Source organism: Peromyscus californicus, unplaced genomic scaffold (genome assembly GCF_007827085.1).
Source record: "Peromyscus californicus insignis strain IS unplaced genomic scaffold, ASM782708v3 Scaffold_6__1_contigs__length_162567912, whole genome shotgun sequence".
Classification (NCBI taxonomy): domain Eukaryota; kingdom Metazoa; phylum Chordata; class Mammalia; order Rodentia; family Cricetidae; genus Peromyscus; species Peromyscus californicus.
Window position 1 is genome coordinate 31,700,049 of NW_026294584.1, and position 12,891 is coordinate 31,712,939.

At 43.9% G+C, this 12,891-nt stretch overlaps 1 protein-coding gene across 1 annotated transcript in view; it reads right to left on the reverse strand.

The window, feature by feature from the left end:
* Positions 1 to 9,832: 9,832 nt before the first annotated feature.
* Positions 9,833 to 12,891, reverse strand: part of Wnt2 (Wnt family member 2) — a 41,267-nt gene continuing 38,208 nt past the window's right edge. Inside the window, exon 5 of the mRNA XM_052721279.1 lies at positions 9,833 to 10,641. Within this exon, the coding sequence (XP_052577239.1) occupies positions 10,412 to 10,641 (230 nt within the window). The 3' untranslated portion in view covers positions 9,833 to 10,411. The remainder of the gene's footprint in view (positions 10,642 to 12,891) is intronic.

Here is a 12,891-nt window from a genome sequence, read left to right on the forward strand (position 1 = left end):
CCCCTCACCTTCCCCCCAACCCCCCCCCAATCCCATCTCCTCCAGGGCAAAGCCTTCCCCACAGACTGAGGTCAACCTGGTAGACTCAGTCCAGGTAGGTCTAGTCCCCTCCTCCCAGGCCGAGCCAAACAATCCTGCGTAGGCCCCAGGTTTCAAACAGCCAACTCATGCAATGAGCACAAGATCTGGTCCCACTGCCTGGATGCCTCCCAAACAGATCAAGCCAATCAACTGTCTCATCCATTCAGAGGGCCTGATCCAGTGGGGACCCCTCAGCCATTGGTTCATAGTTCATGTGTTTCCATTCATTTGGCTATTTGTCCCTGTGCTTTATCCAACCTTGGTCTCAACAATTCTCGCTCATATAAACCCTCCTCATTCTCGCTGAGATTAGGGAAATTTTAAATAAATCATGACTCAGGCTATTTTTACACTAATAAGTGATATTTTAGAAGCATCTTCATCTGCAGATTGAATCTTCACATCCAATCAGATTTCTCATGACTGTACTCTAGCTTTTTCTAGGCATACCTCATTTGAGTTTGGACAAAAGTACCTTTTAAAATATATAATGAAAGGTCACTTGCTTCCTGGTAGAGTTCTGTGAATTGTGACTTTGCGAAGGGTTTTGTTGTCATATAAATTTAATTAAAAATCATAGTGATTCTTGTGTTATCCACTTGTTTCTAAGCTTTTACGAGTCTTTTATGCCCTTAAGCCAATTACTAAATCTTTCTGAAATTTGCCTTAGCTCAAATATGAGGATAATCATATCCAGATCTAAGAATGGTTCTAATTACTAAATCCAATCATGACCCTGGACAAACTTATACAATAGTAAGTTCTAGGTGTAGGTAGTACCTCCAGACACTCCAAGTCTTCCTCAGTCTCTGCTGGATCTCTAGTAGGTAGTACATAGGCTGACTCATAGGGGATGCTCAACACAGAGTCACTGAGTGAATAATAAGTTGTCTTTTCTGAGTATGAGCAAATGCACATCCGTCTGACTCCCTGTTGTGTCTTTAGAATGTAACACACTGCCTGACTCACAGGGGACGCTCAATGCAGACTCACTGAGTGATTAACAAATGTTCTCTTCTAAACATGATTCAGAGTCTCTTGCTAACATCATAGTCCAAACCATGGAGCTTCTTTTGTTTCCACATTAATAAAATGTAAAGGTTGGAATAAATGATCTTCAAGGTTCTTACAAATATGACATTCTGCGATCCCAGCAATCCTTACTCTTGGGATCCTGAAAACACCATGTGATCTCACTGCACCACTTAAGTGTCATCTACATGACAGAACAATCCAATTTTCAGAAAACATTGAATTATCAGTCTACAATATGGGAAGTAGAGATCATCTTGACTCCATCATCCAGTCAGTTTGAGAAAAAATTAAAAGAAATTTGTTAATGAATAGTTAGCAGAAGGACCATCCAAATTCATTTGTATCGACGGTCTACTGAGTAGTTCTTGTGCCAATTACTAAACCCTGTAGAAGAGGGAAATTTCTCATCTGTGAATCATGATTCTAAGAAAATCTCCAAGGGCTGGTGTAAATATTTTTAAAAACACCAGTGCTTATTATTTCATGAGAATTGTTGAGAAGATAAGGCATTGTTTATAGTTACAGCAATGTATAGGAAAATGAAACCCATACCCCCTTCTCTGTCTAGTCCTACTTTGACCTGGAATATTTATCTTTATTAATCATGATTCCAAAATAACGACGACTCAGAGTCCTGGGCCTTTGTTACTGTTGAAGAATGATGAGCAAGGGGCAGGTGCCGAAGCTCATGAGGGTGGGTAGACTTTTGAAGACTCCGGTCTTGTCCGGTTCACCTGACAGTGATTTGGTTGGCAGATGACCTCCACCTGTAACCCCAAGTCCCCAAATATCTATAGATGGGTTTGTGAGACTCCACTAAAGTGACTGTTGTGAGCAATTGGCTGAGTGGATACCAGAGGCATCCTTGCCATTTGATTATGTGCATTGGGTTTACAGACAGTAATGTGATTTCTCTGAGAACTTAATGATAATAGCCCATGATGCTATTAAAAGAGGACGGGGTGGACTGGCTGAGGAAATCCAGACCGTAATTCGATTACAAAGGCTTTCACAGGGACAACTGGTACTCAGAAATACAAAATCAAGTGGAGTCCAAACATAGTTCAAATGCAAACTGGTCATATTGATCAGATTTTATAATCTGGTTTTTTTTTTGAAATTAAAACACAATTACATCATTTTCTTCCTTCTCTTTCCTCCCTACAACCCCTCCCATGCACACCTCTGTCCTACTTTCTCTCAAATTCATGGACTCTTTTTCTTTAATTGTTGTTACAAATGTTAATTTTAATTACACTATTATCTAGGACTAGATGATAACATGAGGGAACAGACTGTGAACTATTTGTTGATGCAAGTGGTTCTCACTATTCATTACTTCTTTGGGCAGCATTAAATAGAAATTTAATTTGGTCCGTGAAAAATGATCAAATCACAAAGAGAGACCTTCAAATTCCTCCCATACACCGGTTGCCATCTGTCCCAAGTTCTCTAGTTCATGGGGCTAGCCATTTTGTCATCCATCAGCCGAGTTCTTTCTTCCTCGCTGTACCTCATCTTCCCTGGGCCATTCCTTTACATCACACCTTGATTTCTGACTATGGCTCACATAAGGCTGGGGTCACGAGTTCTCACCCAGCTATCTAGAGGCCCTTTGCACTAATTGAATAGAAATGGTGGGCGGGAGCGAGGAAGCTGTTTTCATGCTGGAAATCCTGGGTCTTAGGTTGCCTCCAACCTAAGTTGGAGCTAAATTCAACTCCATGTACTGAGAGTTCGAGGCCTATTGCTCCAGGCTTTAGAAGCCAAACCCAGGGCTCAAGCAATTCAGGTTGGAGGCTTCTTGTCCTGGGCTTTGAAACCCAGTGGGCCCCAGCACTTGGTAGCTATTGTGACCCTCAACTTGCAGCAGCAGTAGGTGGTGGCAGAAGTCAGCAAGTAGCAGCAGGTGGTAGCTCCTGTTGGTATAACTCTTACCTGGTCTTCCAGTGCCAGAACCTTCAACAGGGCAAGTATTACAGCTGTCAGGCCCAGTGCCTTTAGAATCCTAAGCCCTTTACAACATCTAATACGTTAACACTTCATATAGTGTTATAGCTGCTATAAAATGTTGCTATGGCTGAGTTCTATGACATTTAAGGCTTGGTAGCTCTCTGGAAATCTAGTGACCAGGGTCCAGAGTGTGTCCTCTCAAGCTCTTCACAGTATTCATTGTCTTTGTTGTGGCGTCCTCTAGCTCCGGTGGCTCACTGGAACTTTCCAGATGTCTTCTCATTGCTACTCTTGTTATTGATGCCACTATTCCCGCTTCATTGCTCCGGCTGCACCACCATGGCCATGTCTGTGTGGCCAGTGTAGCTTGATCTAGTCATTTTTAAAGTAAAAAGTAGACGGGAAAAGACCACTCCAGAGGAAGCCATCTCCTTGCTGACTTACAAATGAGTCAAATGTCTTTGTTATATAGCCCGAAAGAGGATGCAGAAAGGGTGTCTGCAGCAATCCATGGAAATGAAGTACTGTGCTTGTGCTAATCCCAGGCCTTTTCCTGGAAGTGTCTCCTACCCCAGCCTGGGTGAAGATGTCTGCAGAGTAAGAGAGTCATTTTTTTTAATACATTGACACTTGTGATGATGAAAATCAAGTGGATGCCGTTTGAATAATCATGTCTGGAATAATGCCTTTGAGAAGCTGGAATTGTGTTTCAGTAGTAGGCAGCTATGGTTGCCATGTAGCTTCTTCAAAGCATCTGTAGCATGTTCAAATTAGCCAATGCTGGCACAAGTAGTCTAGCTGGCTGATAGTTCTATCAATACAGCAAGGGCACCGGGAGCTAAGAGTTGTCAGGGATTCAAGTAGTCTGAGACCCCAACATCTTACCTTATTTAAAGAAAAAAATAAACATGAAAGGGTATACTTATAAAAAATGCTTCTCATTGACATTTGCAGGGATTTAATAATATTTTTACGATTCTGTGATGGTTTAATTTTTATTGTCAAGCTAATTGGATCAAAAACATCAGATGATGTATAAAGCAGATCCTAGAGATCTCTGTGATAGTATTTCCAGAGGTAATTGGATCATGAGGACTCATACTAATGAATGATAAAACCTCTGAAGGAATCATAATATCCTCACATTATTGGAAGGAGGTGGTGAAGGGTAAGAGGTGGGACCTCATTGGAATAAGTATACTACTGGGTGTATATCGTGGGGCTGTATCTCATCCTGGCACCTTGGTTACACCCTTTCTCTACTTCCTGACTGCTATGAAGCAAACAGCTTCCTATGTCACACGCTCACACTGCCATGTCCTAACCGAACACCTGAAGCCAAGTCACCCTTGACTAGACATTCTGAAACCATAAGCTACAATAAGTCATTCTTCCCCTAAGTTGTTTATGCCAGGCATTTTGGTCACAATAAGGATAAGATAACAAACGCAAGTACTTTGATAAAGGTTAACTACTGCCCTGGTGGGCCAGGCTGCCTGAAATCTGCTGCTACAATAGGAGCACCTAGCATCACGGGCTTGACTTGGACCTTAGCTCTTCTTTATTTGAAAGTCAGATGGTTTGTGTCCTGCGGTCTCTCCTTTGTTCTTACTCTCTCCTAAGATTGCACGGAGGAACTCAAAATTGCTCAACCACTTGATGCTGAGTTCTAGTGTTCTTACTCCTCCGCCTTCCAGAACACATCTTGTGGATTTTGTCTTTTGCTTAAAAAGAAAACAAAAAACTAAGCGTTGTGAAATTGAGGAATTCCTAAGAATTATGCTTCCAGCTGCTACAACCAAGAAGATTCATGCTTTCTCGGACCCCTGGGACATGTAGCGTAGGCCTGGGTGAGCTTCAATCCATAGTCCCTTTCCTATGTGCTGTGATAGGCTGAGGACTCCAAGACTGCACATTTTCAAGAGGATTCTTTCCTAGCCAGTCTAATACATCAATCTGGAGAATCTTAGGGTCGGAGAAGGGAGGAACGTGTTCCTAACTGAAACTTTATGAGGACTAGTTCAAAATGTTAGACCACTGGCACTTGATAAGGACCATTTATATCCCCTTCTCCCTTATTCTTCCATCAGGGGACATTTTGCTAATGTTTGGATGGATTTGGTTGTCACTGTTAGAAGTAAAGGGCCTTGACTCTGGCATCTTCTAGCTATAGGCCAGACTATCTTCTGTATATCCCACCCTGCATAGGTCAGCCCTCTTACACAAAGGGTTTAAGAACCAGGAAATTCTATTGACAATTTTTGGTTTAAAACACTTTGTTGAAATGTCCTTATAGAGCTGGGCAGTGGTGGTGCACGCCTTTAATCTCAGCTCTTGGAATTAATCCCAGAAGACAGATCTCTGTGTTTCCAGACAGCCTGGTCTACAAAGTGAGTTCCAGGACACTCAGGGCAACACAGAAAAACCCTGTCTCAAAAACCAAACAAACAGACAAACAAACAAAAAGAAAAAGAAAGAAATGTCTTTATGAAAATCATCTCCTTTTCAGATAATCTAAGTAGCTCTAGGGATTTCTGGAAGAGATAGCAGAGTCCCAGAAGTCTAGTGAGCATCTCTACTGTGGGACTACCTTGAGATGCTTAAAGTTTAGGAGGAGTCTCGCCAAGTCCTCTCATCCTTAGAACATAGACTAGTAGGGAAGAGAAAATGGAAGAATGGATTGCCTTTGTTGGGGGAGAGTTTATACCCATGCAATGACCAACTTTTACTGCTTGAAGTAATTAGCCTACACTTTCAGTATGTACAAATTGCCATGAAAGGTCATGTGATCTCCCCTTTCTAATCAAGCTGAGAGAATGACACTTCAGTCTACAGGAAGAGCAGCAGTTGGAGAAGGTTGATGAGAGTGCGTTCGACACTACAAAGAGATATTGTGTTTAGAACTACGACATGCTAGCACCCAGAGGAGCAAGCCTTTGCACAGCAGTCATAGTGAAACATGGGGGAAAAAAAGAATAATGCTCCAGTCCTGAATGTGAGTCTTCTTTCTTCACTCACAGAAACAGCCATCGGTAAAGAGAGTCAGTTGTGTTTTCTGAAACTCTTTACAAACATGAAAGTTGTCTCTTGGTCACGGTCTTGAGAAAAGATGAGGGAATAAATAGCTCACATAACCTGAAGCAATTTCTTAGCAGAGGTTTGGCAAGATTACCAAGAGTCTAAAATAACAAAGTTAACACCAAAAATCACTTTATTGTGTTTTGATTTCACAGAAAACGCCGACTTCTAAATAACAATAGTTCTTCATAACAACCTAGGTGACACTTTTATTAGCTTATGGAAGTGGGAGTTTGGTTAAACAGGAATCCATGGGAATATCAGGGCGAAAGAGAAAACAAAACAGTCAGGGCTGGGATAACTCTGATCTAGAAAAATAATGATCATGTTGGACTTCGCAAAATACATGTCACTTTGCTGATCCCCCCAAAAATGTAAAGAACATCCTCATGGGTGAGTGAAACTTTTCTCTGCCCTGGAAGAAGGTCAAAGTCAGTTTGCCTTACCTGTCAGCCCACAGCCCAGCATTCCTTTCCACAAGTTCAACACATGCCTGGTGGAGGCTGTCTTCCAGTTTTAGAATTAGCAAGGTCTGTTTGTGGAGCACAGTCCTTGCTCTTCAGATAAGGAAGCCCCGATGAAAAGGCAGTAACTAGACACAAAAAAGGGTCTGGTCCATCGGACACTTCTCTGAGCCTTTATTTTGAAAGTGTGCAAGAGGTGGTGATGGAGGTGGTAGAGGTGAAAGTATTTCAGTTGTGTGAGACACCAGCCGCAGGCCAGCCTCTAAAAGTTGAGAATGTGGTCCAGGCGTGGAGAAGCCCAGTCGTGCAGGGGCTCGGAGATGGTCTATTGTAGGAAGGTAAGGGTCCACTCTAAACTAACAGGGCCCAGGGTAGTCATTGGGAGGCTTGGTTTTCTTTCTGACTTTAAAGATACCTTTTTTTTTTTTTTTTTTTTTTGCAAAAGCAACCCAATACCTGGCTTTAAAAATTGTAGTGATAATTCTAAAATGAAGGAATAGAGTAGTGACAATTTAAAAATCATCTTGAAATGAATGTTGACTATTCAAGTAGAGAGAGCTATCCAGTGGGTAAGGAGAACCTGCATTCCAGGCAGGGCCCCTGACCCTCAGGAAGAAGGTGCTTGGTGGTAGGAACAGGGAAGTCGCAATGGCAGAAAGGGCAGGTGTGAGCAGCAAGGATGGAAAATGCCACTGCCAATGATTCCAGAGCTCGGCAAGTCGTGTGACCAAAGCTAGTAGGTTCTTTTCTTCGTGCTTCTCTCCATCATCTGGCTTCACTCAGACTGATTAGCTTCTGATAGGCTTCACTTCTCAGGATGTGTTCCAACCTGGTGACTCCCTATGGCTCTCTCCCTTCCCTCAGGAATCGGCTGGACAGCTAAGGTGCCGGTGCCGAGCGGGACCTGAGCATGACTATGACTTTGAGGAGTCTCTGCTCTGCTTAGACATCTGAGGGGAAGACTGGCCTCGTCAGTTAGGACATTGATTTCAGACTAGAAAGGGTGGTGTGCGGGTGCTATAATCGGAGGGTTACTTGAGGAAGCATGTGTCAGGACAGTAGACAACTATCAGTCAGCAACACAAGCAAGCTGATGAAGAAAATCTGTTGATAAAAGCCCCCACAGGCTAAGCCATGTGAAGATTATGCTGTAGAGCCAGGCCGTGGTGGCACACGTCTTTAATCCTAGCACTTGGGAGGCAGAGGCAAGCAGATCTCTGTGAATTTGCGGCCAACCTGGTCTACAGAGTGAGTTCTAGGACAGCCAGCGTTGCAGAGAGAACTCCTGTCCCCCAAACAAAAAACAAACAACAAACAACAACAACAAAAGACTTATTCCGTAGAAAGCCCTAGTAAACTAGTAAAGATGTATTTTGGAAATGTATTCAGATAGTGAAAAAAATTAATTAAAATTAACCAAGGCCTATGGAATCAATTTATAGTAAGACTTTTACTTGCAGGGGATTTGAGCTGAGTGGACTGTCTCCTTATTTTAGAAATTAGTATAATTTATTTTCCTTAAAAGCCCAAGGATTTAGTGTATGTATGTCAGACTTCTAGAACATCAACCCTCTACTAAGCACTAAAGAAAGTGAATTCAAAAACCTTCACCTGTTTTAATTCTTTTCAAATATAAATGTTTTCTTTCCGAAATAAAATCAGATGAGGACATTCCATTTGCTTCTTCGGCTTCCCTCAGTTCTCTTGTGATTCTACTTACGTGGAGCCCTGGGGTTCCAGCTGATGTTTACGGGGATTCCTTCACATCTCTTGATTTTAGTTTGCCTGAACTGGAAGGAGCTGACATCCTCTAGGAATCTTCCCCACCCTAAATATACCCAAGGATTTAAGATTTCACCATTCATCTAGTAGCAAGAAGGGCTAGTGGCTGTGGGACCCTCAGGGAAGCGTCCCCAGTCCCCTGGATACTAGGAGCCGTGAACTAGTCTGACCTTCCCCATGCTAAGCCCAGAGTTGCCACTTTCCTGCTCCGTTGATCCTACTTACTGTGTCCATGAAATACAAAGAGAAGGATGAGGATGTGGCTCAGGGGTAGAGTACCTGCCTGGCACAGACAAGACCCTGGTTTGACCCCAATCACCAAAAGGGGAGGAGAAAAAGCGAGGAGGAGAGGATAGTACTGGAGTTAAGTCATTTTTAAGAAGACTGGGAGGCTAGTTAGTACTCGCTCAGACAAAGAACTCCCACAGTTTGCTTCCCATGAGCCTCAGGCCGAATGACCTAGACAAGGATGGAAAGATGAAGGCCAAAGTGTGAAACCATGAGCAAGCAGCAATTTGACGCCGGATGTATACCACGAGACGCCCTGTTAGCTGCTGTAGCTCTATGAAGAAATTATGTGTAGAACAAGAACCCAATTGCACAGCACAATGAGGCGTAGCCTTATCAAGTTCACTTCCTTCCATCCAACATTTAAAAAAATGGAGCAGGCAACCTCTTCATTTTCTCTGAATGTCATCTCCTGGCAGAAGTCAATCACCATTTCCACACTGAAACTCCCGTAACTACAGCTGGGTTACTTAAATATCGTCTCCAAGTCTCAAACTGTTTGCAATGTAATGTACTAGTGTGAGCAACTTTAAAGGCCAGGCTATGGGCTATTTTCTCTAGACTACACTTCACATCGTCTCGTAAGCCTTAAACAAACATAATTGAAGTGTCAGGCCTTAAGGTTGGTGGGTCTTAGCCAATGCTCCTCAATAGCTCTCTTGAGCATCAGAGTGTGGGAGAGGGGGTCCTAGGCTCTGCAGACCTCTCTGGCAGCATCGCACTAGTCTCACTTAAGTTTGCATCCACAAGGTGGTCAAGAACCCCACTAGTCACGTGCTTAGGGCTACATTGGGATTCTGTTGCTTTCTTTTTCTTTAGCTGTACAAGCACATTTCTGATATTTCACTTAGTAAGTTTTATTATTATTATTATTATTATTATTATTATTATTATTATTATTATTTTACCATATTTACTACATGGTTAAAGAATACTGCCAGATCATCCATCCCCCTTCAAATTCTCTCCAGAGCATAGTGAGAACTCTTATCTCTTAAGGGTCCTTACATTGAGGGAACAGTGAGGAAGAACAATCACTTTCTGAGGTGTTGGCTGACAGGAAAGTTCAAAGTAACATTGGCTCAAAGGACAAACATTCTCACCTTATTATATCAGAGGTTAACATGGAATAAAGTCTTTGAAAACATATGTATTTTAAACCTGGTGTTTATTGAAAGCCATCCTTCTCCAGGCAATTGTCAAGGATGGTAACAACAGTTATCACTTAGATAAAGCTCTTGCTTGGTCTTTTGAAAAAATACAAGTAAATTTGGTGCAGTTGATTCTGTTTTCCATACCCACCCCCACCCACACAGGGAAGCACAGACTTTCCGAACTGTTAGAATCTGTGGGAAGACCCAGAGAACGCTCCTCTACCATGTGATGATGTTTCTCCCCATGGCTAAAGAGGGAAGAGGAAATGTCTAGGTGACAGTGGTGGGGGCCTGGGACCCTCCTCCTCTAACAGCCTGTCATGCCATTTCCAAAAAGAAATCAGCAGGAAGAGAGGTGACCTCAGAATGCCCAAGAGAGATAGAATAGGGTATACTTGTATGCAGCATGTGGTCCCCAGTCCTGGGGCTCCCGGGGAGGGAATATGGGCTTCTATTGAAATAAAGGCCACATGCCTTAAGAAATAGCCCCCTGAAGACAACCCAGAGGTCCAGTGTCCTTGCAGATGCGATTGGAGTCCTTGAGGGAAGGAGGGGAGATGATGGCTTCTGCTGGGGTCATGTAGGGGTTGTCCAGTCGGCACTCTTGGGGGCCTTGCATGTGTGCACATCCAGGGCCTCCAGGCAGTCCTGACAGCGCACAGCACAGCACCAGTGGAATTTACACTCACATTTGGTCATCCGGGTGACATGGGATGTGTCGTAGCCTCTCCCACAACACATGACCTCACAGCTGTCCATGCCTCGGGAAGTCAAGTTGCATACACGGCCTGCTGTACCCAGAGAGCCTGAAAGACAAGCCAGAGAGATGTCACTGGAAATGTGTGGGCAGAATACAATAGTCTGGACAGGAGAGTCATGAGGTCCATCCTTAAGAACAGAGCCTAGCCCAACCTCCTCATAGCTTGCTGAATCTGTGTTTTATGGGCCCCTGTATTGTCCCTCTCTGCAGCTGAGAGGTGTCCAGAGGGCAGAAGCTAGGAAGGGTGGACCAGAAACTTTGGATTTTCTTTTGGCAACCTGAAGTTCCTTCTGTTAATTGGGTTGACTTTCCATATTACCCTTATCCAGGCCTCGAATGAAGGGCCATTGGGTGGACAGTGCTAGATAAGAAAGAAACAATTTATTCCAGTTCTTCCTCTTTCAACTTCAAATCACAAAAAGGAAGTGGTGGCCAAGGCCAACTTTCTCCAAGTGTAGGAGGTATTGAACATTGGAAAGGAGAGGAGTCACTTTCCCTGGACCTGCTCACACTGGCTTGGTAGAGCTGAACTGTAGCTGGTGGGGAGAGTAGGTCCCATTTGTGTGAGCCATAGAGGAGGGCGGGTGCAGCCTGGCCCTGCTCACCACTCTCCTTTTCCCTCTTGCAGTTGAGCAGACCACAGGAAGTGCCTGTTTGAGGCCACAAGTCCCATCCTTCTAAGAAGAAATGTGGCATTGTATTAATATCATCTTAGTTGTTACATTTGCTAAATGGCCATCCATATGCATGCATCTGTTTCTTCAAAAGGAATTTCAAAGACAGAGTTGGGTGTGGTGTCTCACACCTGTAATGTCAGCAACCACTTCAAAGTTCACGGCCAACCTGGTCTACATACTGAGTTCCAGGGCAGACCAGGACCTAGTGACACCCCATCTCAAACAAAGAAATAAGAATTTCAAATACACAAAGCCCTTTAATTTACTCCATCCCTGAGGAAACAGACACAGCTCTTTTACAACTTTATCCTTCCTATCCCTTTTGTACAATCAAGAGTAGTGGACCATTTTGGAGAGTTTTCTCACTTGCAATGACCCTTTCTTCATCAGTCTTTCCTACCAAGATGAGCCATTGGCAGCCATGCTGTATTTGTATCACCATCCTCATTGGACCACAGCTAGGCACCTGACTTATCCTGGGCCAATAAGGTAGAGTTCCCAGGAGATAGCTGCTGTGCATGAACTCAGTGTCTCTGGACCAGAGCCCCAGAAAGACATGGCGAAAGCAAATGTACAGAGACAGTGAAGGCCAGACCAGGGAAAGGAGTCCTGCTCAAGCTGGACCACTGTTTGGTTCTGCTTCCATTTCTTCTGGGGGCCAGGTCACACATCAATCATGGAGGTTCTAGAGACTCTGTGATCTCCTATCACATGGCCTGAACATGTGTCTGATGTATACTAGGCAAGCAAGCACTCTGCCACTGAGCTACAACCCCAGCCTAACGCTCGATATCCTTCTACTAACTGCGGCTTTTAGCTCAACTGCTCCTGTTTCTATTACAATCAACAATGCAAAATAACTGCAGACCTACAGAAGAGAAACAAACACAGGGTGAAACAAGATAATGACTGGACGATTTTTTTTTTCCCCTTACACCTCGTGACTCTGTTTATCACTCTCTGCTCTGTGTGAAAATTATCTGCGTGAGTGTCATGTTGCTCTGCCTGTGCAGAATGACCAAGGAAACAGCAGGGTTCAGGCAGGGAGTGAGGTCAAGAAAAGGAGAGGGTGGGCCAGACTTGCTGTGCGTGATCAGCTGCCGAGAGCAGGAAGACAGACAGAGGAGTTTCCTGAGGACAGGAAGGATGGCAGAGGGCCGGGCCGGGGTGGAGGGTGGGTCAGCCAGGGATGGCCCTGAGCCTACATCATGCTGAAGAAGCAAAGGGTTAGAAGAGGCAGCAGCTGGGCCTGCATTCAGGACGACCATCAGAAAAGTCTCCTCAAACATCACTGATTGTGCAAAAAGGACTCACTGCCAAAAGCTGCCTTTGAACATCACACCCATTATTTCATTTGATAAACATTTAGTTGACATAAACATGTGTAAGATGCTGTGTTGGCTGCTTGGGGTTTGGGAGGCAGGGAAGAAATAAAATAAATAGCACCAGCTCCTGTTCTCAGCAGACTTGTAATGTAGTGGAGGAAAAATGTGTGAGAGGTGCTACCTCAACTTCCACATCATTATGAAATCCGTTAGCCACAGTAGAATCCCATGCAGGGCATCATTGGCAGACAAAATTCAGACTGTAAAGCCAAGGTCTTCAGGGTGTGGGCAATT